General features: G+C 58.3%; 1 protein-coding gene across 1 annotated transcript in view; it reads right to left on the bottom strand.

Annotated features, from left to right (window-relative positions):
• The window catches only part of NUDCD3 (NudC domain containing 3), a 32,842-nt gene that overhangs the window by 4,356 nt on the left and 1,760 nt on the right, over nt 1-26,726 (bottom strand). Inside the window, exons 2-4 of the mRNA XM_072846046.1 lie at nt 25,236-25,543; nt 9,371-9,503; nt 4,535-4,678 (exon numbers count right to left, since the gene is read on the bottom strand). Of these exons, the coding sequence (XP_072702147.1) occupies nt 4,535-4,678; nt 9,371-9,503; nt 25,236-25,543 (585 nt within the window). The remainder of the gene's footprint in view (nt 1-4,534; nt 4,679-9,370; nt 9,504-25,235; nt 25,544-26,726) is intronic.

The raw sequence follows: 26,726 nt of genomic DNA, 5'->3' as shown, positions 1-26,726 counted from the left end.
AACTCGCCATGGACAGGTCCAACCTCCAGGATGGGAAGCACAAGCTCAGGTTGATTTCTCAGACATATTTCTGCCAACGGTCTCCGTTGATTCAGCCTGTCACTCGGCTGGGCACGTCGGCTATGAGAGGACGATGGAGACGCAGGCGGTAGCCTCACTGAGCGCTTGGGTGCGAGAAGGGCGAGGTAAGGGAGAGCCGAGAGACCGTGGCTGATCTCTGGGCTCAGCCCAGGCAGGGTGATGCCCTGTGAGCGCCAGCCCTCACCCACCCACAGAGAAAGGCTCCGGCACTCGATCGGCAGCACCACGCAAGGCTGCACGCTCCCTTGGGGAGCGCTCCGGAAACCCTGGGGGGCTCCAGGAGGGAGCAGGGCTTTTTTCACAAGGACAAATCTTGACCTGATTATGTTTCTTGCTTTCGAGACAAGGCAAAAGCTTTGCCCGCACTTGAAGCTGCCACTACAAGTTTCCCAGCCGACAGCTCAGGCCAACCCTCCAGGGTCCTAGAAATGCTGGTGGCCATTTGCCAGAGGAAGGATCGGGTCCCTGCAGCGTGCCCGGGCTCTCGGTCAGACTTCAGCTCTGCTTTTTAGGCTGGTGGGTCCCAAAGGGCCTGCTGGGCTGTAGGGAGATCCTTCACCCACGGCTGAACGGGGTAAAAGCCCAGCTGAGTCTTTTGGGGTGCACAGGGAGGCAAGAACAGCCTCTGCAACGGCGGGCTGAAGAGAGGGAGGCTTGCAGGGGGGACATCCTCGCTGGTGCATGCGACGCTGGCAGTGTCCTTGTGCTGCGGTGCCCATGTTCCCAAAGCCAATGTCCGAGACGTGAGCTGTCAGCCAGGAGGGGAAGGGGCTGATCCCACGCTGGTATGCTTGGCAAAGCACAGGGGCCGGGCGAGGACGGATCGCAAGGAGGATCGCTGCAGGTGGAGATGGGCACGTGGGAGGGACGGGACACTCGGCAGGCACGTCTGCGGCCAGGAGGGATCCTCCAGGGCAGCATGCGACGAGGGTGACAGGCGTCATCCGCATGGACACGGTGTCACGTCACATCTCCACACCCTGCCAAGAAGGTCACAACCCGTTGTTGCTGGTGCTGGGCTTCGTCATAGCACGAGGTTTCTTCCCTGATCCTAAATACCTTGTCAGAGCTGGAGAGATGCTGCCAAGGGACATAAGTAGGTCTTGGAAAAACAACCTCTCACCACCTGCTTTCTTTCTGGAACAACAGCAGCCGTCGCCCCAAAAGTCAGCGGGAGATGTTTAGGGGGTATGGAGGAGGATGCAGGCGATGTTTCCAGCAGTGTGTGGAGGGCAGGGCAGAGGGAGAGCACCACAGATTATTATTAACTTGGCCTCGCGGCTCACGAGATGACAAGCTGAAGACTGTAATAGCTGTTCAAGGCAGGACTTGGTGACAAAAGCCCAAGCGTGGATAACAAATGCGGGAGAGGAGGAGAAAAAGAGAGGGAACGGGGGGAAAAAAATCCTCAACAACGAAAATAATCCCAAAACGTGTTGCGCACAACACCCAGTGGAGATTTCTAAAAACAGCTCATGCGAGGCTATTTTAATCTCACTTTTGACAAGCGAGCGGGTGTGACATAGAAGGGAGAACACAGGGATTATACCCGGGACCGGGGCTTCGGCATGGTGCCGCAGGCAGGGGCACAAGCCCGGGACACGATCCCGAGCGGGAGGAGGTGTGGACAGAGCCCCTGCCACACATCGCGGGCATCGGCAGAGCGCTCTGTTTCGAAATGACGCCCGCTGGGTTTCTGCCACAGCCGGGCTGTCGCGCAAACCGTGAGCATGCCAAAGGATGAGATGGGAAACACGTTGGTGCTCAGCCCAGGCTCCGGAAGGAAGAACCTTGCGGGGCAGGAGGGGAAAGGCAGAGCGGTCCCTGAGCACCGGGAAGCGGGGAGCGCTGGGGCTGCTGGAGAGCGGGCAGACGTGTGGCAAAGAGCATACATTGATAAGAACACCAGACAGGATGGGGAAAGCAGCGCCAGCAGGGGTTATAAGGCAAATTAACCTTCACACGATACGAGCTCGGGGGAAAAGGGAGGCCAGTTAATGAGAGCCCGTGAAAGGGCGTCCCAGAAGGGAGCCGAGCGGGGGGCACGGGAAGCCGAGGATGTGAAAGGCGGCTGTAACAGCAGCCCAGAGAGCACAGGGATCTCTATGATCCTTGATGTGTCCTGCAAGAACACGTGGGACTCAACGGCCTCTCTGCGCAGAACTGGGACTTTCCTAGTCGGAAAAGACCAAGCAGGAGAGATTTCACCTCCTCGGCACACGGATCGAGCTCTGCCCGCAGGGATTGCCTCAACTCACAGAGCACGAAAACACAAAGGTGCACAGATTTTTCTCCGGACAGAGCTGATGAGGTGCCCCAAGCAGTAACCAAGGCGGCCAGGATCTCCTCAGACAACTCCGGTGCTGGCACTGAGTGATTTCAGTTTCGGCTGCATCGCCACCCTGCTGGGGGACGCTGTCCCCTGGGTCCTGGGGAGGGAAGCACCTTGTGACATCTTGCAGGATGAAGACACTCCCGACCGCCGCATTCGGAGTTCACACGGAGCTGCGCAACATGTGGACGTGCAAACTCAGGTACAGAAGGGCCCGTACGCCCCGTCAGCCCTCCAACCAAACCCAAAGGGCTCCCGTCCAGTCCCCTCCCAGGCGCTGAACGAATAAATTCATTAACACATGGCTGGGTGTCTCCTGATGAATGAATCGGGAGGAGTCGCAAACTCTGCGCACGGAAAAAGGAGATGCTCTCGGGCAAGAATTACTCACTCTGCTCCAGTTACCTTACAATTCTTCAAGCGAAATTTCATCCCACCATCAATATGTTGGCAGCCAGCTGGAGATCCTCACAACCCTGCGCTCGTGCTAATTTGAGGCAAGACCCAGCTCTAGGGTTGGAGGTAATGGGACCGCTCACCACGCTGCCCGCGGCCGCTCCAGAAGGCCCCGAGTCTCGCTCCACCCGCGCGCCATTCCCGTCCTCCTCCGGCGCCGGGTATTTAACAAACATTGCCTCCCTTCCTGATCCTGGGAACACCCACCAGGGACTCCCAACCGCGGCGCAGAGCAGCCACCCGTTGGGCCACCTCCTCTTGAACGGGTTTACTCCTTCCCAAGATTGTTTCTCTTCCCAGATAATCTAATTTTCAAGCAGCTTAAGAACATTTAAAAAATGCAGGTTAATGATGTCACCGCCTCCTTTTTCACATCCTTTCAACGGCCTAACAGAGTCGGAGAAGCTCCTCTCTCTGCCAGGGACCTCACTCTGTTGGCACCAGGTCCGTCATCCTGGGGTACGCCCATATGGATCAGCAGCGGCCAGGCGGTGCCCGTGCAGCCTCCCCACGCCCCACCCTCAGCACTTCTGCCTCCAGCAGCACATTCCCACTCGATTTCCCACTGCGGGGCTTGGCTTTGGGTGCCCATTTGCTGCCATCCTCGTGACACGCGGTGGAAGGCTTGAAGCCCGCTCCCTCCCTTGCAGGGACGGTGCTGCCTGCACCAGGTCAGGAACCGCCTCGCCTGCCTGACCCAGGCAGCCGGCATCCCCTCCTGGGGCTCACAACAGCCTTGAGACCTCCTGAAACGCATCTGGGAAAGCCTCTGGGCGGAAAAGGAGAGGGCAAGGATGGCCAGAGGTGGCAAAACCCCACTCCCAGCACAATCCTGGCCCCAAAACTTGCATGGGAGTTTGGTAACTGTTTGACACTTGAGATCCCAGGCTGATGGGCAGCAACGCAACCCCCAGGACAGCTTCAGCTGTGGACACAGCCCCAGGACAGCAGAACTCACACCCTCAGCCTGGCCATCTGGAGCACACCAGAAACGAGTCACGAGGATGGGAACCCACCAGTAACACACCGCTGGGCGGTAACAACCCCCAGACCACCTCGCCAGGGAAGATTTATGACACTGGGGTGGCAGGCACATGGCAAGCCACGGTGCCTGCGCATGGCAAATGGAGAAGAAGCCACAGTGACTGCTTCAAACAGGATAAGTAAGAAGCCCGAGGCAGAACAGAAATGAACGTCAGGGAACAGGCATCTGCCGGGATACTGGGGTAGGACCGGGGCCAGGAGAGTCAGAGGGCAAAGCCTGCAAGGACGGGTGCGCAGCACCAGCACTGTGGTGCAGTGCCACGGCCTCTCTCCACTGGCAGACCCTGCGTGCCAGGATCAGGGGACAGTGACCACCTCTACATCATGGACGTACTCTCACCACTGCAGGCTGGAACTTCGGGACCCTCCTCACCCAACCCGATGTCTGTGTTGCTCTGCCAGCACCCCGCCATGCTGCTGCCGCTCACCCGGAGGGGCAGCTCAGGAGCTGGAGGCAGGGCATGGCACACAGGCAAGGGTAAAGCCAGACGGACATTAGATGGGGAGAGCCAGACATGTCCAGATCTGGCTCAAACTTCCAGCTCCTCTGGTTTTCCAGGGCAAGCCCAGCGGAGCTGCAAGCCAGGGTGCGGAGACATGGCTGGCATGGACCACCCTTACCAAAACGCACTTCCCCGGCTCCAGGCTCCAGAGGGAACTCTCCGTGTTGATCTTGTGGGTGAGTTTCCCTTCCATGAGGACGCGCTGGCTGCTACCCTCCAGCACTGCTACGCGAATCGTGCTGCTGCTGATATCCACAGACACCTGGAAACACAGAGAGAGAAAATAATCAGGAAGGTTCCTGCTCGCCCTCTTGCTGTGCTAGTTGGGGTGTGGGGTCAAGTGCACTCGCTGGGGATGAGAGAGAGAGAAGAGCTTTCAGACCTGCCTGTAGCGGGAGGGTGGGAATCCCGCTGTCATTTCAGAGCAAATAGCAACAGCTTGGAGAAGAAAGGAAACCTCTCTGGGGAACGAAAGGCAGCATGGCCCAGCAGACGGAGCCCTAGAAGGATTCGAGGCAGCTGGTTCTGCCACCGCGACTGCCCCATGCCTCAGTTTCCCCACAGAGAAAACCAGCAATGCTACAGGCCTCCTCCATACAGTGCTCAAAGGTTGGAAGCCCGCTTGCTGCGACTGAGCTGTGAGGAGCACAGCGGGTGCCCGGCCGTCACCGGGATGAGCTGGGCATGGGTGTGTGTCTTCCTGGGGGCTGAGCGCTTCCCTACCGAGCAGGAGCAATTTGGGGATTTCTACACTGGGAAGGGCTGCAGCGGCTCATCCCCCCTTCTGTTGCACAGCACCGAAAGCACGCTCCTTGGCTCCATTTCCACTGCCAGAGCCAGTGCTGGGCTCAGCCCAGGCCTCCCGTTGGGTGTGCGAGGAGGGGCCGCGTGCGGGAGGGACGCTGCGGCACGGCTCCCCTTCTCCCTGCCGCGGGGGCGAGGGGACGAGGCAGCTCCATCCCCAGGAACGGGGCCAGCTCCCACCTGCAGCAGCCATATGGGGAACCCTGCTCCGACCTGCCGCGGAGGTGACATGGCTCTCCCCTGGGGAGACAGAGGCAGACTGTGACTTCACTGCATGGCACGCAGTACCCTCGGTCTCCAGAGAGACCATATGCTCTCTCCTTTCCCCTTTGGCCCTGAGCTGCCGCCAGCAGAGAGCCCGGGCCGGGCCGGGGGACTAAGGGAGGACCTGGATGGGAAGGGGCAGGTTTCTGGCCCCTGGCACTGGCCTGTCTCTGGCCTGAGAGGAGGAGACTGCGGTGAGATTTGCCTGCATTCTCTCCCAGAGTTCCCCCAGATCTTCCTCCCGCTCTGCAGATCTCATTTGAAATGTTATTACATTATCCATTACCTAGGAGATTTCCAGCGGCTCACTAGCTCCACACAGGCAAGAGACAGGCAAAGCTGCTCTAGCCGGGGAGGGCACCACGGCTGCATCTGATTGATGCCACCCAGATAAAGCCCCCAAACCCACTGCGTGTGACGGGGAGCTGCCAGGGCTTCGACAGGAGCAGCGGAGGCCCAGCACACACAACGTAGGGTGACACCGGGACTGAGCTCCAACGCCGATGGCCGGAAGCAGGACTGAGGTCGCAGGGGATCGGGGAAGGGACGCGAGGTCTGGGTCTGCTAGACGGGAGAGGACGCCTGGCTTTCACCCGGCATGTGGCTGCAGAGAGCCTCTGCGAAAGCAGCTCCTCCTGGACAGGAAACCTGTCTGGAGAGGCTGCAGCACAGAGCAGCTTCCTCCAGCCCAGGGCTGAGGCCCCACTGCAGGGACGAGGTGTGGGGACGAGGCTCTGCTCTCCCCCACTACCGACTGCTCTGCTCCCACGGCGCAGGGATGGGGTTGCTGACACTGGGCTCTCGGCACGGCACAGCGCCTGCCCAGAAAGGGTCAAGAGGAAAAAAAGCAAGGTGACCCCCACGTCACCTTCTGGGGGGGGCTTGTTTGGGGCACAGAGGGCCAGGGAGGCTGGAGACATGGACGGCACAGACGCAGCATTGCAGCTGTGGGATCCACGGGGACAGGAGCAATCAAATGTGAGAGAGGTTTTATTCCAAGATCGCTGTACAAGACAGCTGGTGGGGCTGAGGGACACCTTTGAGGTGGCTCTGGGACCAGCAGGGCATTAGGAGAGGGAGCAGAGAAACTCAAAGAAAAGAAGAGATCCAAACCAGGCAGCCTTAACCCAGCCACTTTGCTGCGCAACCAGCCAGCGCAAGAAGCAATCGCAACACCCGCTTCTACCTGCAGCCAGCAAAAAGGCCCCTCTTGGCACGCCAGCCCACTGGGAGCGGTGACAGGGGACAAGAGCAAAGCACACACTGCCAGAGAGCCCTGACCCCCCTTGTGTGGAGAGAATGTCCAAGAGCACTCACGTGGGCACGTGGTGGTGCCCGGTGAACGCAGGGGTTTGGTGCATGTGGGCAGCAGCTCCTTCTTGAGTGCCTTGGTGGAAAAACTGCCTCTGCTCAGCATCCCCGCTCCAGCGGGGAGCGTGGCCGGGCTCTCCGAGGGGCTGCCCTTCCTCCCTCCGCCCCCCACCACCTGAACCGTCCCACCGCGCTGCGCTCAGGGCACACACGGCTGGCAAAACCGGGGTTTGCCAGAACCAGGCACAGACAGCTTGCACCTGACCCCAGGCAGCGGCTGGGGGGAAGCCAAGGGCGATCTGCTGGGAAACACGCTGTCCCGGCAGCGCAGCCATGAGCAGGGGCACCCCGGAGGCTCCAAGGCTGCTTGTCTCCCACCATGCGCTCCCCACGAGCGCCTCTGCCCCCCAAAATGCCTGCCTTTCCTGGCACTCGCGAGGAAACCCAGATCTCGGCTCTCTGCTGTGGCTTTCCACCACAGTAATTTCTGTGCACACTAAAACGCCCACACCCGCCCACGCAAATCAAACAAGCAAACACAAACCTATGAAGGAATCTAGCTCGTCTCCTCTGAGCCAGGCAAAAAGAGAGGCTTGTTGTCATTATCTCTATTTAAGTGCTCGGGAAGCGCTCGGATCCATGGGCCCCTGTTGCGCCTGTAAGTAGATCAGAGAGGTGGAGACCGCAGAGGAAGATGCTCCCACCTACCCCATCGCCCATTCCTGCTCCATGGACACCTTTTTGGAGCTCCATACAAGGAAACTTTAAGCTCACCCAAGCGAAAATGTGCCATAGCAACAGCCTGAATCCAAAAAAGTGTCATAAGGAAGATTTTGAGCAGCATTAGAGCTGGGCGCGCTCTGAGCCCAGGGACCAAACGGGGGAGATTTTTAATCTCGCCTTGGCAGGCAGAAGCCAAAAACCTGATAATTTTTTAAAAAGATGAAGCTGTGTGGTGAATATAGGGGAACGCTTCTCTTTTGCAGGAACCCATCAACAACGCATCCGAAGTCCATCGAGCTTTAAAATGGCTCTGAACCGTCCTGCTTTGGCCTGTGACCCAACCTATCTGCTTCCAGTCCCTCAAGGCTGGAAGAGATTTAAAGAATCACTTCAAAATGAAAAGTCAGCTGCCAAGAGAAGCCCCAAGAGGGATGTATAAACCAAATACCAGGAGACACCTTGCAAGGATAAGGGAAGTCCGACACTGAACAATTGATTGCTCCGACAGGGCAGCGCAGGCAGAAAGTGGGGCCAGGGCAGGCAGAGCCATGCCACAGGCAACAGCGTGGGGAGAAGCTGCCCCGATAATCCCCCCCACTGACATGCAGGGGCTCTTCTGCAGCGATGGCACAGTCTCGAGTTGAGGAAAGGTCCCGTCCCAGCTCCTCTGAGCACCTACAAGGCCCCTGCACCTCTGGGTGGCAAAGGATGGGGCAGACAAAGCCTGATGCATTGTTTTTTGGCAAGGACACAACTCCCCTGGCACAAAGGGCACTTCCCTGGGCAGGGAGAGGCATGGTGATCGCAATATGATGCAGAGGGATGGAACATCCATCCGGATGCCCCCGAATCCTTCCAAGAAACAGCCTGGATTTGTTTTAGAGACCCACTGGGAGAGATGCATCTCCTGGTTCCCCTGCTGTCCCTGTGGCAGCCGTTTGCTCCCTCACCCCTCCGGTCCGGGTTGCTGCTGCCAATTACACTCTTTTGGCATGATCAGGAGCTGTGTAGGCTGGAGCCGGTGAACAAACCCAAGCGTGCTCATTTCAGCCGCCCTGGAAGCAGAGGAGAACGGGAGGTGGGGAAGCGCGGACTTCCCAAATGGAAAAATACAGAATCGGCCGTGGGGAGGGCAGCACTCGGGAAAGACAGGAGAGTTCAAACTTCTAGGTCCAACTAACGCCAGCCGTGGGCACGCTCCTCTCAAGTCCCTTGCTGGGAGGGAACAGAAGAGCGAAGGAAAACCGATGTGACCGCTCGTGGCCACGAGCAGAGAAGGAAAGTTCCTGCCTGAGCTGAGGCAGGGGTGGGGGCGAGACCTCCCTGCCCACGCAGGCAGTCAGGGAGAGGGTCTGGCCGCTCAGCCTGCACCCCAGCCCCAGCTCCCTTCCATGCAGAGCAGGTCAATGCTGTTGACCTGTTCCAGTTCCCGAGTGCCAGAGGACCCGTTCCAGCAGCTCCCGCTTGCAAACGAAAGGCAGGAGACACTCCAAGCCAGAGGGAGCAACCAGGGAAGGAGCGTCCATCCCCAGCCAGGCTCAGAAACCCGCATGCGAGTTTGCAGTCAGTGGAAGCGGAGAGAAGAAGCGCAGAAAGTGCCATGTGGTGCCAGGGAACCCCCGCTGGGGCCGGAGCAACAGGACACTGCAGTCGCAACAGGAACGTGGCCAGGCTGGGACTGTCAGTCCCCACCAGCCACACACCCAGCACCAGAAAAAAAGGCACAATTGCATCCTGCTCCTTGAGTACGAAGGACAAGGAGCCTTCCTGCTCCAAACACTGCTTCCCAGGAAAGCTAGGCACCCCAAGGGAAACGGAAATGCTGAAAAACACACCATTAACACCACTTTACCTGTTTGCCTTTTACAATGTGCTTGGGCACGGGCACTTTAATCTCCAGGTCGCTGTAGTCTTGGGACCAGGCATAATTCTCTCGCACAGCTCCGTTGTAACTGTCGGGGTTTGTTTGGAACTGCTCCTGTCTCCTGGGGGGGGAAGAAAAGGGTGACATGCTAAGTGTTGGACAGATCAGAGCCTGGAGAGAGCAGGAAACCTGAGAGCAGGGTACAAGAAGCAGAAAGGGAGGGCAGAGCCTCTGCTTGGCCATCCTGCGAGCATCCCTAATGCTTCAGGCTGATGCCCACTGATCTCCCTTGCTGCTAGCCCTGTCTAGGAAGGCAGAAGGTTCAGGTGAGCAGCCCCAGGACACAGAGAGACCCCAGACACCCTGCCCGTTGCAGGAGACTCGCACACCCCTCTTCCCCAGTGTGCCGCAACGGAAGTCAGGCTACTAACGGGACAACTGGTGAGACACACGATAATTTGGCTGCCCAAAAGGCGCAGAGCTGGCCCCCGGCTGGCTCGAGGCACCTTCCTGACTAACTCCGCTCAAGTGCAGAGCTCCTCTTCCCCTCCAGCTCCCTGCTGCATCCACTGTGCCCACCCCAGCTGGAGCAGGGGACAGTGTCACGCGCCGGAGGGTGCGTGCTCTTTCCTGAGCCACTGCTGTGGCTGCAGAGGTGGTCGCCCATCACTGCGACCTGGGTTCACCATGAAAAAACAGCTGGTTTTCCTCCCAGTTTTAGCGTGTTTGGGAAAACCATCAGGTGTTGTGACCCGGGCAGCGGCTGACAGAGGTGATGGAGCTGTGGAGCAGGACGCCTGAAGAGCCAGCCTGGCGTGGCACTGGAAGGGGGCAACCGGACAAGTGGATCGCGAGCAACACTTCTAGCAAAACACAGCCACTTCCAGCTGCGGAAATCTCAGGAGAAGGATGAGGAGGCGGTTGTGAGGGTAGGATGGTATCTATCAGATCAATAAGCAATAATCAATACAGTGTTTCCAGCCAAGAAAGGAGATCTCCATCGCACCCGTGTCCCTTTAAACCGCTGGCAGGCCCAGGATCTATTCCATCGAAACCTCCCGGAGAGGGCTTTCAAATAAAATAAAATCTTTCCTAAAGATAGCTGCGGTGCTAACAAAAGGCAGAGTTATTTTAAAATGTTTTGATATGCACCTAGTGCTCAATCTGGAGCTGTATAAACACGGGGCTGCAGCAACTTACGTAAGGGGGGGGCCGGTGACAAGTGGCCCCGGGGGCAGCTGGCTGGCCCCGGGGACCGCATCTCCCTGCGCCCCGCTGTCTTCCCGACACCCCCACACCGAGGGGCCGTCGCCAGCACCAGGCGGGGGTGGCTTCCAGCAGCACGGCGCCCTGAGGATTATGTAAGATCCATCGCTTTTAATTAAATTAGGCTCTAAGATGGTCGGAGGGTGTTGTCGAAGGGGCTGTGTGTACAGACACACACCCTTTTTTTCTTTTTCTTGATGGTTTCACCGGGTTTTACCTGCCCTGTTACAACCACCCACGCCCTGGGGCGGTTTTGATCCAGTTCTCCGGGCAGCGGCAGCGGCTGCAGGCTCCCAGCCTGAAGCCGACGATTTCGGGGGGCACCGCATCACTTTTTTTCGGGCATCTTGGCCTTGCCTGGCGGTCACCCATTGGGTGCCCATTGCCATGGAAACGGGGTTGGCATGGCAGCGCCGAACCGGCGCTGGCGCGGGTTGGCTCCAGCTGTCGGTTTCCCAACCGCCCCCGGATTGTAGGAGTCGAACAGACTGGAGGGCGAGAGGGGGAACGGTGCGGGCAACCGGGGTCTGCGGGGCCCCGCTCTCACCCCGTGGGAAGTAAAGGAGTTGAAACAAAGTGGCGCGTCCCCGAGCATCGTCTGGTGTGTCCCCAGGTCCTCACCTAGAGCCAGCCCAGCGGTGGCACCCGGCCCCGATCTCGGGGCACGATCGTCCCAGAGGCCACCCTGCACAAGCCCCAGGCAGAGAGAAGGGACGTTTCCCTCCCGGGTGAGGATCCGTGTGCTGCCCGGGGCAGCTTGGCTGGTTCAGTGCCCTCGCAGGACGGTGTCCCTGCGTGGTGGGGTCTGCCCGGGCACGGCACAGGTCCACGAGGCTCCTGCCCTCCACCCCGACTCCCTCGGGCTGGAGCAAGCGTGTACGTGGCTGCGTGGTGAACCAGAGGACAAACCTGACCAGGGTTTAAAACCAGCTGGGTTTTTTCCTCCTAAGAGAGCGTTTGCTTCTGATCAGCGTGGACCTGAGCTGCGAGGCAGAGCTCACCGTGCTCCTTGCCGGCGAGACCCCGGAGGGGAGGCATGTCGGCTGGGAGTCGCCATCCCAAGTGTTGTCAGCTCCCTGAGCGCGAGCAAAGAACTGGACAAGAACCAGCAAATGGCTATTTACTTCCAGGCCGTTCTCCCCCCGGCCTTCCCTGGGAAAAGCTCGAAGGCTAAAGGGGGAGGCAGCGAGCCCGTGCTTGGGCCAAGGCTTGTTAGAGGAGATGCAGAGCATCAAAGATGGGAGAAAATCCATCAGCGCAAAGGCAAGGGTGGGTAAGACACCAGCTGCAAATGCCTCACAGCCACGTCATGGATAAATATGATCCCAGGGCAGCCGCTTGCTGCCACAAAGCCACCAGGTCTGTCCTTGATGTGTCTCCTCTTCTTTGGGAGGAAAGTGCTGGGGCTGAGCAGACCCTGGCCAGGTGCGTCCTGGACGTTTTTGCCCTCCCAAGAGCTCGCCGAGCATGATTTCATTGTCCCATGAGGCCACGACTGGCTTCACGGCAGCCCCGGGAGATATCAGCGTTAATGGGGTTACTTCCACAGGGAAACTGAGGCAGGACTTGCTCTGCAATGACTCTGTTGAACTTCTCTTTGCATGGCATTGCTACTGAACAAGCAAAAGCAGTCTTCCTCCCAGCCCCGACCGGCCCCTGCGGGATGGCTCTGTCCTTGCTCCCTCCGTGCTGTAACTAGAGCAGCGTGCTGGGTGACAGAGGAATGTTTCATACCCATCTCTGCCTCCACGCGCAGCTTGCTGGGACGAGCTCAGCCCCACTGCCTCGTCCTCACAGCCCTCCCAGCCTGGCCGGACAACACATGCCCCAGCCAAGCCATTCCCATGCTCAGGCAGCTTTAGCGGGGAGAAGTTTCCCCTTGTACCTAAACCTCCCTCCAGCCGTGGCTGCTTGTCCCAGGGGTGTGGGGACCGGTGCCATTGCTTCTCCGCTCCTCTCTTTCCTAACAGCCAGCCCGAACCCCTCCAGCCCTTCCTGGCGGAAGCCACCGCCACTGATCTCTGCTCCAGCTCTGCTCCCTATGTTCAAAATCCTTGGATGTGAAACTAATGGGGCAACTTTGTGCCCCAAAACCAGATCACAGGGGGAACTCACGAAGGCCTTGGTAAATTCCCCTGCAAGTTTAACTGCCTGCTCTTGAGCAAAGGAGGATTCAGGGTGATGAAGGCAGGCCTCAGCCTCGTTAGGCGCCTCTGACAAACAGCTGACAGCTCTACCATCTCCTGGAGCAACCCTTCCTTTCCTGGAGGTTTTCCAGCCAGATCCTTGCCCGGTCCAACTGTGCTTAGCACACGCCACCCTTCAAGCCAGCGGCACTCAAGAAATTGGACCCAGCTCCTTGGTTGGGAGGCAGCTTCCCTTGCCATCCGCAGGAGACAGCCCCAGCTCACACCAAGGTGGCTCTCCCAGCCAAACCTGTCCCTCGAGTCGCTTCAACAGCACCACCGTGCAGCGGGCGAGAGAATTTCCTGCAGAAACACCATCGCCAGGAGACATCCCCATCCCCAGACCCACCAGGCGAAGATCGAGGCCAGATCCAGAGTGCGGCATGGGTTGGACGGCGAGCCTCCCGGCAGCCTGGAGACAGCATAGCGGCTCCCGGGGCGATGGTCAGCTCACCAGGATGCCGAACCGTCCATCGGGCCAGGGCAAGTGGTGGCAGGGCTGAGGAGAGGGAGGGTGAAAAAGCATCAGCTTTTAAACCCAAGGGTTTGGCACCGCGTGCACTTGGCTGCCGGGTGGTGGGGATGGTGTGGGTGGGTCTGTGTGTTCTGTCTTGTTCTATTTTTGCTCGCAATGTGTCATTTTGGGGGAGGTGAAACCTTTAACAATGCACTGTCGAGAAGCAGCCGATCTGTTTTCCACTCCTAGGAGCCGCACTGCACGGCTGCGCTCTCACTGGTACCAGAGCCATTCCCCTCGCGCGGGGTCAGACCCCCCACAGCAGCGAGGCAGGGCTGCGACCCAAGGAGAGGCGGCGGTGTCACCAGGAGGTGCCACTCAAGTGAGACTGGCCGAGGCAGAGCTGGCCCCGGCGTGCAGGCTGGATGCCCGAGGGTCAAGCTGCACACCAGGCCCCATATACAGATTTCTGAGCATTTCTTATTCCGGGATTTCCAGCTCCGTGGGCTGGTGATGCACGATGAGCAGAGCGATGCGGAAATGGCGACAGAGCAATCCTCTCCCTGCGGACACTCGGCTGAACGCACTTCCGGCCTCAGAGCGCAACAGCTCCAGCACCAGCTCTGTAAAAGCAGCGCCGGACACAAACCAAGAGCAGGAACCAAACGCCGAAGGATTTGTTTTAATGTTTTATATGAGGAGAAGTAGGGCAGCTCATCGAGTTCCTCTTTACTGAGGATTTCTGGTGCAAGAACGCAAAAGTTGAGGAATAGATACAGCAGCACGGGAGCAGCCGTCCATCAGCCCGATGCTGCAGGCTGAGGAGGTGCGGGGGGGGCAAGTGTCATGGGAAGGAGTTAATATGGGCCTAATCGCAATGGACTTTTTTTTTTCTCTGTAAAAAGAAGAAAAGAAAAAAAATCCCAAGGATTTTCAGAACTACTTAAGGAAACTGATCCTCTCAGCCTGGAGCATCTCAGCTTTCCGATGCAGGATCCCTGCCCTCTCGAGAAGCAGGCCGATGGAAGCGCAGGATACGCGGGTTTTGCAGAGTCAGGCACGCCACTCCAACGGCTCAGTGTCCACCGTTGTCGGGGCCGGGGCCCTGCTTCAGCCAGCGCTGGTTCTTCGGCCGAGCAGACCGCTGAGCGCAGGGTGGGGGTCTGCACCTTGCCAGCGGCGCTGCCGCTGCAGAGGGCCAGTACAGCAGATACCCTCCAGTCACTTGGCATTCACAGAAAGCTTCCTCCGGGGCCGGCACTGCTGTTTGCTCTTAGTCAAGGTGAATTATTTACGCAGCTTTAAGGAAAACGTGTCAAGCCAGTTAAGTGATGCAGATGTGGAGGCGGGTGGAAAAGAGAAACAACCTCAACAGCTGAAGCTGGGCAAACGGGACCGGCTGAGGCTGAAGAGGAAGATGTGGGGAGAAAGCCCAGCTGTGAGACAACCAACCCGGTGTACACAGAAACGGAGACCTAGACCCGCTCCCTTCTGCAAAGCTGCTCCTGAAGGAGGTATTTATAACAGTCCTACCCTACCTGTGCTCTGCCATCAACAACACATCCCATCAGGTCCCACAAGCACATCCCAACCGGAAAAGCAAGCCTCTCCCCTCCACGAGACCTTCCTCCGTTTAGAGTGGGGAAAACAGAGGGGAATGGTGGTGTACGGAGTCACCCTGTCAGCAAACAGCAGAGAAAAAACACCCCAGCTCTGTATTTTAACCACTGTCAGAGGCCCCGTGCGATGCATGAAACCTTCTTCAAGCTCGAGAGGTTGCCAAGAATGGAAAGATCTCATTAAGTAATAATGAAGCTCCGAGCAAGTAGGAAAAGAGAAAATCAGGCACAACGTGTCCGTGTGCCTAACCCAAATAAGCATGCAGCAAGCGGGGCCTTCCAGGGAGATGCACTGCACGCCGTCAATCCAGCCAGCATTTATTGCAATGATCAGACGTTTGGATCAAGGCTGTTGCTCCGTGACAGCAGCCTAGAGCGAGTGGCGTCCATCAACATAATTAATCCTGCGTCCCCGGCACTGCGATGACTCAAGGAGGCACCGGCAAATTCTGGAAGAGAAGCTGCTGCTGACAGGCAAGCGCCTCAGGCAGGCTGCCGTGCTGCAAGACACCCAGCATGGCAGCGAGGCTGCAGCGGAGGGCTTTTCCCCTCTGATTTGGGTGGAAACGCCTGCCCTGGGGTGGGTTTCTCCGAGCCAGACGCCTCCACTGCAGCTCCTAGTGCCAGCGCTGACAGGACCCGAGGTGAGGTGGAAGAAGAGCCCTACCTCCTGCACGCCGCAGCCCTGCTCTCTGCCTCGCGCAAGGCGGCAGCGTTTAGATGTTCTGGTAGCTCACAGCTGGCATTGCTTGGCTCAAAGCATCTTGCTGGGCTTCCCAGCGAGCGGGGAGGACGATGTAGAGGAGGGTGAGAGGAGCGTTTGCAGTCTGTCCCCCTGAAACCACTGCAATATGCTCAGCTCTGCTGCTGCAGGTAGCACAGGGCTGCTGGGAACCAGTGCCATGTCAGCAGCCACCACCCTCCCTCCTGCCCTGGCAAAGGCTGGGTCACCCAGCGAGGCTCCTGCTCCCGTCAGACCTCTGGCAGCCTCCAGGCCTTCACACGATCACAAATCCCCTCTCCCTCCTGGGGAAGCACCCTGGACCACACCTGCGTTCAGCCTTCCCAGCGCTAAGGGGCTGCATGCAGCCCACCGGGGTGGAAATCATCACAGGAGAAGCAGGGCGAGGGCCGGCTGAGCTGGGCAGGCGGCAGGTGGATGGCAGGGCCCTCTCTGCATTTGAACGTAAAGACCACGTTCGCCTGACAGCACCAACACGTACACTGGAATACAGATTTCCAGAGCTCCTGACTCCCAGCCTCCTGCTTTCCAGCATGACCAGATGAAAACTCAAAGCCACCTCGAGCCACAGGAAGGTCTGTGCACCCTGTACAGCTTCTGTCAAGCCCCAGAGCTCGAGCTGGTCTACAGCCAGAGGGAAAAAGCCACATCTTTTAAGATGAATTTGAAGAGGGTCAAATGTGCCCTCTGCTCCTCGGGGTCCCAACGTGGGTGCTGGAGCAGCTGAGCAACAGGTAGAGAAGGCAAAAGTTTAACCTCTTTGGAAAGCTGCATTTCCAAAGCTGCAGGGATTGTGTGCGTGGAAAATAGCAGGTCTGTGCTCCTTCTGCAAGCAAGCCGTGAAGGAGCCTCCCCCCACCTCCAGATTTAACATCTTTTGGCATCAAAACATCAGGACCATTGCACTTCGTCTCTCTTGGTTTTGCCCGAGAAGTGCCGAGGCAGGAGGAACGTTTACTGCGGGCTCTCGGCACCTTTGCCGAGGTCCTGGAGGCACCCAGTGTTTCATAAGGGCTCCCTTTGTACAGAACACTTCAGTTAATTAGGTCTCCGGCAAAGCGTTAAGCAAGCTGAATACCAAACCCTTCCCTCTTACAGCTCAATTCACACCCGCAGTCAACAACCCTCGGGATCCACTCCGATCCACTCCGCTGCTCTCTGGCTGTCAGGGAGCTCCAGCCCCGAGCGCAGCAGGGGCCCGGGGCAGGTCCCGGGGCCCTCCTGACCCTCAAGGTTTCTTCCGGCCCAGGTGTGTTTGGGTTGCTGGGGGAGAACAGCCCAAATCCAGTTTTGGAAGGTCTCATTCACCCCTGAGGTGGACAGAAGTTCATCAGTGGCTCCCCAGTTGCCCGCTACCCTGGCCTCAGGGCTCCCAAGCACATACCTCCAAGGCACAGCCTTGGTGGTCCTGCTCTCAAGAGAAGACTGAAAAATGGAAGCCCATGGCTTCCCCCTCAGTCCTGTAACTCAGGCACACCCCAGCCAGGCCGTGCAGCCCAGGCTCCAGCCTGTGGTGCCCACCGTCAGCTCTAAAGAAAGGTCTCCTTGCCTTCAGGAAGCCTCAGATCTTCGACTCATCACCAGGATGGGACCAATGACCAAAAACAGAGCACATCAAGACACTTTCCCCCCTGTATCATGTCATATCATCAAGCCTTGACGATGCTGTGGGGAGAGGGGGCCAAGGCTCCCCTGTACAAGGTGTCCAACATACCACCCACATGAGACAATGCCTTTACTGCCCGACCCAGCAGCCAAACAGCGAATCCACCCAACCCGCAGCAGCTGGAGTCCCACCAGTCCCACCACGCAGGACCAAGACGCTCTGCCCCTCTCCCTGCCAGGTGAGAGCCTTGTTCTTTTCCAAGCTCGCACTCTTCAGGGGAGCTTTTAGCCTTCCCTTTTGGTTTCTGAGTTATTTACGGAGCCATTCGGCTGAGCCAACTTACTGACATTAGGCGAGTTTAAATGCCACCGCCAGCTCGCAGGAGAGCTCCGGAGCGTCATCACCAGAGGGCTAGATTTCACTACTGCTGGGATATTTAGGTCAAGGACAGCAGGACACGCTACCATTCGGAAAAGTCTCCTGGGATCTTTATTGTTTGCAGAGCTTACACAACCTTGGGTTTCAGAGATCTCCTCTGAGAGACCTACGCGCAGCCAAACCGGGCTGGATTCAATTACAGCTCCCCTGGGAAAAGGGGATAAGGCCAAAGAAATCCACTGGGACTGAACTGTGGGACAAGGTGGTCTCTCAGACCCTCACACCACCGACACGACTTGGCCCAATCTCTCTTGGCACTCGACAGCACAACGGGGCCGTGCCAGACCTGTGCGCTCGTGGTAGTTTTCCACATTATGGCGCTTCCTTTGGTGAACAACGTGATATTAAAACAAGCAAACAGATATTGCTTTTTTAAATAAGAATCAGGCACACGCTGTCCCTCGGCCTCCAGCCCTGGGATTTTCTGCTTGTTAAGAGAAAAATTTATAGGTTTTAATTTAGTTATTTTTGGTCCCGGGACCTAATTTTGGAGCTCAGTACCTTGGTAGGGCAACCAAAGCCCTAAGCGATTCAGTGCGTGACACGGGAACTGGCACTCCGCTGCTGATCTCAGCAACCCAACCGGAGGAGTCCGATTCCCTGTGAAAGAGCTGGAAAATTGGGCCCTGACTGATTCCTCATCAGCTGCAAAAGGCTCGTTACAGTCGAGGGCTGCACCAGACAGAGGGCTGTGGGGATCTCATTCTTGGCTCAAGCATTTCAGCCCTTTGAAAAGATGCTTCCCGAGCAGTTGAGTTTCCACCGCTATGGGAGAAGGCTTACATATTGAAATAATTCTCCCAGCAGGAAGCTACAGCCTCTCTCCATTGCAAGAAGAAAGACTCCGCTTGGCAGGGAGGACTTAACTTAAAGAGAAGTTTCCCCGCTTCCTCCAGTATAACCTGGACACATGCTCCTAGAAACCAAACACGACAGCACCACAAGTCCAGCACTGCAGCTCCCGAGAGCGAAATGGCCTTGTGTTACACGACGAGCCAAGGACACGCTGCCTTTCCTCTCCTGGGCATGTTGGAGGAGGGAGGTCTGGCCAACACAGGGCTTTTGAGCAGCGAGGCTTGAACGAAGCTCATGTTCGCAGCCAGAACAGGCTGCAGCTCCCACCTGGAAAGCTGGTCATCAGCACTGGGGAGCGCTGGGAGGGGAGGAAAAGGGTTTGAGTGATGCCAGTTGACTGGGGGGGGACCATGTGCCTGGAAAAGGGTTTCCTGGCCCCACTGGGACAGCCCAGGAGCAAAGAAACGGGGTAGGAAGTGGAGAACCCTGATGGGTTCACACACACGCAGAGCATGGGGAGGGCTCTCGCCGCCCCAGCATCAGCAAGGAACACCGGAGGATGGTGTAGGACCAGGAGGAGCACAGGGATGCTTAAGTGAGAAACAACCAAGAAAATGAAGACTCTTCAGCCTAAAAACAGGCTGAAAGCAGGAAAGAGATATGATAGGAAAACCCCACACGGGGTGGAGAAGGGAAATGGGGAACCGCTTGCTGCCTCTCCACCTGCGCAGAAACAAAAGCTGCACACGGTGGTGCTGTACGGTGGTGGACCTGCTGCAGGACGCTGCCACGGAGACCCCAGGCGTGCGAGGGCTGAAATTCAGAGACAAAAGGAAAAAAATCCACCGAGAGACACGAAAGACCAAGCGCTCACTCTGGCTCAGAAACCTGCTGAGCCACAATTTGCCGGCAGCAGCGGGAAAACACGGAGGCAGTATCACCGCACGCTTGTACTGTTCTTCTCCTCTTCCCCAAGCGTCTGCCGCTGATGGAGACAGGATACGGGGCCAGATGGAGCTCGGCTGTACCAGGTCAGGCCGTTCTCCGGAGGTCTGTCTGGCTCCTGCTTGTGATGGGCCTCAGCCGCGCCGGGGGAATTCCCTGCACGCAGCCCCGGGTGCCTTGCGGCACCTCTGCGCAGCTCACATGCGCAAAAGGAATCAGAACCAGGACAGACTCTCCCTTAAATATGGATCAGGATCAGCTCCATCTTTCTGGGTCAGGCTGGAAGAACAGCACGGACCCTGGGCTCCTGCTGTGAGCTCACCTGGAAAGCCCACAGGGACATCGGGGAAGGAAACCAGTTTAACCGGCCTCTGGTCTGGACAGGTCCCAGACAGAGCTTGCTGAACAGGAGCATCCGTGGGCTCCACTCCCTTCCCTTGCCTGTTCTTCCGGAAAAGGCTTGAGAGAAGAAAGCTTGCGGTAACGCCGCCTCTCAGTCAAACAAAACCAGCCTCAAAGCCAGCAGCATGCAGCGATACCTCCTCTCCACAGCCCTGCTCCTCCGCTGAGGGTGACCAGCAGTGAAATTCCCCTCCCTGGCACCCCAAGGAGAATGAAGCCACACCAGAAAGCCCATCCTGCAAGCACCTTGCAACGAAAAAAAATCCATCTGGGCTTTCGGCAAAGCCAAGCCGTTGCTAAGTCGAATTACATTCACACAGGAGCCTCGCGGAAATTTCCCAGAGCACTGCTGTGTCATCTCAGGGATGCTCCCCAGTGTGCTCTGCAAAGGGTTAATGCCAGGGCGCACGGGCTCCGAGCTGGAGCGTCAGAAAAGTCAGCTCACCCGATTAACACATTTCAGTTCAATTTTGCTCTGCTTCTCGCTAGGGACAGCGAGCCAGAAAGTACACAAGTGATTTTTGTAGGTCATTGCCGAGCCCTGCCACCCACTTACGGGGACAGCAGAGCAGGGAGCGGGCAATCGGCTCCAAGGCAGAGCTCACCTGGGCTCTGCTGGCCAGCGAGGGCCAGGACGGGGCGCAGGCAAAGCTGCTGCCTGTTCGTCCCCTTCCCCAGCACAACCGCACTGCATGCACAGGGTGGGGGGAGTCTCTTCCCCAGGTCACACACAGCGGAAGACCGGCAGGGTCTCCTTCGAGGCCTGACCAAGGCAGTGGTGGAGCCGCGAACAGCCCCCGTCTCACCACAGTCCCCTCCTCCAGCCTCTTCTTCCCTCTCCACACCGAAGGAGGTGAACAGTCAGGCCGTGGAGGCCCCAGGGTTTCATTCTGCTCTGGCTCAGCAATGCGAGTCACCGTGCCAAGTCCCCCGGCAGCAGCCACAAACCTTCCTCAGGGATGAGGTGCTGCATGTCCTCCTCAGCCCGCCCAGCGCTCACCGGTGCTCCGTGTCCCGCTGGTCCCATTTCGAGCCCCGGGCACGCTGTGCACAGCCAGGCAACCCGACCTGGGGCACGTGGGTGCCAAGGCTCCACACCAGCCTGCTCCAACCTGAGCCGTGGCCCTACACAGGCCGGGGAGCGGAGGGATCAGCTGCTCCCCCAGCTCCCCAGGGAAGGCAGGAGCCAGGCTGGAGTCACCTGGAGGGAACCATCATCTTTTGGGGGAACCCAAAATGTTCAACATCCGTCCACCCCTAAAGATCCTTCTCTAGGAGACCTCCCCGGCCTGACAAACTGCTCTTTCCAGTGGGTCGTTATCCCAAGATCCAAGACAGTGTCTAACAGAGCACCCCAAACAGCCCAGTGCTGAGCACGCCTGGCCAGAGCACCTGGGAGAGATGCAAAGGCTGGATGGAGAAATACATGAAGGTGAGGCATTCACCATCAGGCACAGGCTTCCAGAGCTGCCGCTCCTAACCTCCTGCCACCACCTCTTGCCTGCACACGGAGTAACCCCCGGGATGGGGCTCGTGGGACAGCGGGAGGAGAGCTTTCCCTCCATTCATACTCGGAGAAAGAAAGGAGCAGAGGGGAGCCAGGAACCAGACTCAGAAAGCACAAGCCGAGCGCCCAGGCCAGGCTGCGCAGTGCCACACGTGGGCTGCCGGGCTCTATTTTAAATGCTGTGTGGCAAATATATGCAGGATGAAATCCAAGCTGGGGGAAGGGGAGGGTGCTGGGCGGCAGAGGTGTTCAAAATTAGGAGCTGAGCTCAGGCGAGGATGGCTTCTGGGAGCAGATGGGGGAAGAGCCGGAGCCTGTGTGAGATGTGCAGCTGCAACACCGGCCCCGGCCACGCGCTCCTGGGATGAACAGCCCCGTGGTCGCGGCTGCAAGGGGGGCACGCTCCCCTCTGCCCTCCCGGCAAGGTGGGGAGAGCACGAGAGCCGCAACGGCCAGGGAAGGATGGTGAGGGTGCCCACGGCAGGAGCCGGCTTCTTCAGCGGCACAAAGGAGAGCTCTGGTCCCCCTCGGCACAGCTCCTGGCACATGGGTCACCCCAAAGACACCCCAGTCCTCAGTGAGTTTACAGGGCGGCCTTCCTAGCAGAGAGGAACTGCATCACCTGCATTTCACAGGCGGGGAAGGTGAGGGATGTGGGGAGACCTGGCTGAGGCCCTGGCAGAGCAAGGAATTGGGCCCTGCTACCCTCCTCGCCTGCGGGCAATCCTTCGCACCCGCAAAGCCGGCTTGATTCTGCTCTCCCCTTCTGAATCGACCCCAAAAAAGCTGTTACCATCTCGCTGCGCTTTGCAAGATGCTCACGAACAGCGCCCCAGCACCCAGGCGCACAGTGAGGCTCTGATGGGAGCTGGCAGATCTGGGATGGTACCTGCCCTACATTTACGGAGCAGTCAGGTTGACAGAATGAGCGAGTTTTTATATAGATTTTGGTGGCAGCGGTTTTCTTCACCGGTGGCAGGGGGGGAGGAAGGGAGCTGGAAAATATTTTCATTTAAGCTCTTTTCTGCATTCATGCTGCCAGAGTCGCGCATTATTCATGCGCCCCTTGTAACCAGGCTGGTGGCTCTGGGTTTTGCTCAGAAGGGGCTGTGCAGAATTAAGCAGACGGTTAAATTATTAATAGTCTGTCGGGGGGTGCCCTGGACGCCCGCTCCTGGTCCCTGCTGCCTTTTGGGGGGCTCCAGTGCCCCCCAGAGGCACAGAAACCAACTACAGCCGTTTGACAAACCTGTTGGCCACTCTGCCCTACTTAGAGCCCACGGACACCCTGTTCTCCCGGCCTGGAAACCACTGGGCTCCGAAGCCTCACTGGACAGGTCCTCCTGCACCCAGTCTCACCCACCACGCACCCAAACTGGGCAGGTGCCAAGGGGGCTGCAAGTTTTACCCCTCCAGTGTGTTTGGGGCAGGGGGAGCAGGCGCAGGCAGGGAGAGAAAAGGGAGAAAAGCCCGTCGGGCAGGGCAGAAGCCGCAGCGGCACCTGTATTCAGCTGAAGGCACCTTCTTTTCATGGTTAGGCCGGTGGGAGAGCTGCCATGCAGGGCTTTGCATTTGATGCCATGTCTGCAGGCTGCAAAACAGCATCTGAGAGTCTGAAATTTGTCATGGGCCACTCTCCGGCTGTGCCAGGACAGATGCTCGAAGGGTGGAGGATGCAAGGGCCGGGCTTTGCACCCAGCTGAGCATGTAAGGCCGGCTCTCCCCACTCGCAGCAGAAACCGTCCCCGTCAGACACGTCTTGCCCCCGCACCAGCCCTCAGCTTCCTTCCTAATCCCTCCAGTTTCCTTCCCACAGCCTTGACATCTGTTTTCAGGCAGCTAAATACCACTCGCAACGGCTGCTGCCCCCACAACAAAAGGCCTGAGTCGTAATTTCATGTGGCAGAATGCAACAACCGTGGACTGCGAGGGGGCAAAAGCAGCTGGTGCTCAGGCCAGCCCCAGCTCCTTCCCACTCGTGGCCTCACGTCTCTCCTTCTCCTTTCCGTTTAGGATAAAGCCGGGCTGGAAACGCACAGGTCAGCGCCGCGGCCACACAGCCCGGCTGCAGAGACCTGCCAGCTCTAACGGCTTTTTTTGGCTCGTTAATTTTGCACTGGGAGAGGTGTCAGACTGACAGCCCCGGGGACAATCTTTCTTTCACAGGACAGCTCTGGCACAGGCAGCAGAATGTGGCTTTTCAGGTGATTTCTTTTTTGGCTTCTGGCTTATTTTTATCCTGTGGGATGTGTGTCAGACCGGTCAAGTTAAGTACAAGTCCTTCTCCTCTTTCCCACTGGATCAAGTTACTCGGCAGGCACTTTGCCCGGGCGCAGCCGGCACCCTTCCCCTTCCATCCGATGGCTGCCACGCTCGGGCCCTCCTCTCTACCACTGTCTGGAGCCGAGGCTGCAGGCTCTGACTCCGCCACAGTCCTGCCACTTATCGTTCCACTGCCCCCAAGATTTTGGTCCTCAGATCACCCCTTCCACACGCCAAGGGCCGACAGCCCCCAAAGTCTGGGCTCCAAATCCCCTCTGCCCCTCAGGGGCATTGGCCCTCCCAGTCCTTCCAGGAACTGGGGCTCTCCCAGGAAAGGCTGCTTCTCTCCAGTGGCTTGCTCTCACCACTGATACGTCTAAACCTGGCCCAGAGGACAGGGATCACTGGCCCAAGCTGTCCTCCTTGCCAAGCACCAGTGGGACAGGGGGGATTCGCTGCGGTCCGTCCCCAACGTACGACCAGGAAAGCAGCGGTGAGTGGGTGGGGGGCGGCGCGGCCATTGCGTGGGGCTCTGACCATGAGAGACACCGGGGAAGGAAGGGGGAGACAGTGGTCTGCCACGGCCCGCTCGCGGCTTCCCTCCCCGAGGCGAGGCAAAGCACTGACTCGGGCAGCGAGGAGACACAGGAGCTCGAAACTCAATGGCGTGTGAGGCCCCAAGAGAGGGTGAGACAGCTTTGCCTCGGCTCGGGGTCAAGGTGACGCCCAGGGAAGGATGAGCAAGCCCTGTACAGGTAAGCGGTTCACAAAGGCCATGCCGGCCTGCTGACACTCACCTCCCGCTGCTCAGTGGACAGAGCTGAGCTGGAATAGTCACAGATACCCTGGAAGGACTTTGAAACAAGGACATTTTTGTAAAAACCAAGGCTGCTTAGCCCCGTTTGAAAGTGACTGAGTCTGGTGAAAGAAGACAGATGAAGAGAAAACGCTTTGCAGCACTTGATTGATCTTCAAAGTTGGTTCTGCTCTGAGCAAAGGGTTGGGCCAGAGACCTCTGGAGGTCTCCAAACCCATTTTTTGCCACGCGTATTTGATGCCGTGCCTGGCCTTGCTGCCTGACATGCAGCCAGGCCTGCCCACACCGACTCGCAGGTACTGTGGGTATCTGTGCAAGCTCCTCGCTGGCTGCTGGGATGTCTCACAGCACGCCAGGGGAGTCCGACACCGGATTTCCATGAGAAAAGGGTTACAGGATGGTGCCAGGGTTTCCCAGAGCTGTGACAGACAGGACCATCAGCCCAGCTGCGCTACGGCAAGCGTGGGAAAAGGGACACTGCTTACCGCAGCCAGCGCAAGGAGAAGCTGCACGGACCGGCCCAGCTCTGCGGGGCTGTGTACAGGGACGTGCCACCCTCCCTGCTCAGAGCGGAGGGGGAGACACCAAACCACCCGTAGGAGAACAAACCCCTGCCTTCCCGTGGGGAATTACACGACGTCTCCGACCACAGGAGCCCACAAGGGAAATCCTCGCAGCCTCCCGAAGGGCTGAGTGCCCACAGAGGAGGGCCACCCCCCAAAAAAAGGGATGTACAGCAGGACAGCAAACACCACCTTGGTGTTTTTGCCTCTCCCCTGCCAGGAGCACGAAGAAAGTAAGAGACCCTTACGTGGGCAGTTCTGCTGGCCGGGGCTCCGCCGGGGCAGCAGCCCCCGGGGGCTCTGCCGACACAGGACTGGGGGCTGCGTCCTGGGCTATGGCCGACTCCTGCATCCCCGCAGCTCCCGCAGCATCCGGTGCTGGGACATGCTCCACTGTTGTCTCTACCTCAACCTCCTGAGCCGCAGGGGACAGTTTCACCCTCTCAGCCGATGCAGCAGCCTCCTCCTCCTCCTCCTTCTTCCTTAGCTTTGCCTCCAGCTCTCGGCGCCTCTTCTCATCATCCTGCCGGGCCATCCGCTCAAAGACTTTGAACGCCTGAAAGATAAAAAGCAAACCGAGCAGGTAGTCAAGCTGCCAAGTTCTGCCTGAGAAGCTGGGGGAGAAGAAGAGGAGAAGCATCGGACAGCTGGGGCACTCATTACTGTCCCTCCCTCTCTGGACACCACACGCCCCCCACTCCCTACACCGAGTTGCTTCCATCGCCAACAAAACCAGCCACCGACTATTTCAAAACTCACGTAGCCACAATAAACACATCTCAGGAGAAAGCCCGAGTTCCTGGGAGCTGCTTTGAAATCACTGAAATCCCTCTGCCGCCGGGAAAAGGGCTGGTTACTCCAGGGAAAAGCAATGAGCTCTGACTCCGGGCTGGGAAGGGGGTTCCGAGGGAACCGTCGCCCCCCCAGCCTCCCCTCGCACTGCGTTCCAGCGCTCACCAAGGGGCTGTTTGCAGACCCAAAGCTCAGACTAAACCTCCGAGGCACAAATGGGATGAGCTGCCCCAGCAGAAGGTGGAGGGCGGCTTAGCTGGTGCTGGCTGAGCCTGAAGGGACTCAGAGCTCTCTTAGCCGGCACAGGAGAAGGAGCAGAGTGACCTTATGTGGGGTTTTGAGCCAGAACAGACTGATTCAGGCCAAAAACATGCACTTGCTCAGAGAAAAGCCACCCCTCCCCACCCCCAGCGGTGCGGCAGGTGAGAAGGTCGCTGCCCAAGCCAGTGGCAGCAGGGGAATGTGTAATCCCACCCTGCAGTTTGCTTCTAGCTGTGCCCGCCTAGCGCAGGCCGGAGTTAAACCCGCAACTGCGGGACACAGTCGAGGGAGACACAGCCGTACGGGACCTGCGCCTGCTCCTTGAAGGAACCGAAGCTTCTCCCACCCAACTGCCAGGGCATTTCTCACTGTAAACACATGCTGGAAAGCAAGCGAGCCTCGAACACAGCCCTCCCTTGCTTCCTGGGAATATTTCAGAGCCAGCTCCAGTGCTTCCAGTGGGAGACCAACCCTAAGCCACACACCCGCCCACGGCATCACTCGATCGAGTCTTCCTCCGGTCACAGGAAGTGCAAGGCAAAGGGACAGTGCCGGGAGGGCTCTCGCCAGCGCCAGCAGAACAGGAGCAGCTTTATCGTGGTGCGTGCTCATGCCCCTCACACCATGCTTCTTCCCCACGTGGGGACCAGCCCCTGGGACGAGGATGCGGGAGAGGCAAGTGCCGG

The sequence above is a fragment of the Ciconia boyciana genome, chromosome 25 (genome assembly GCF_034638445.1).
Source record: "Ciconia boyciana chromosome 25, ASM3463844v1, whole genome shotgun sequence".
NCBI classification, from domain to species: Eukaryota; Metazoa; Chordata; class Aves; order Ciconiiformes; family Ciconiidae; genus Ciconia; species Ciconia boyciana.
Note: the sequence above shows the minus strand (reverse complement) of the source record. Positions and strands in the feature narration are given on the sequence as shown.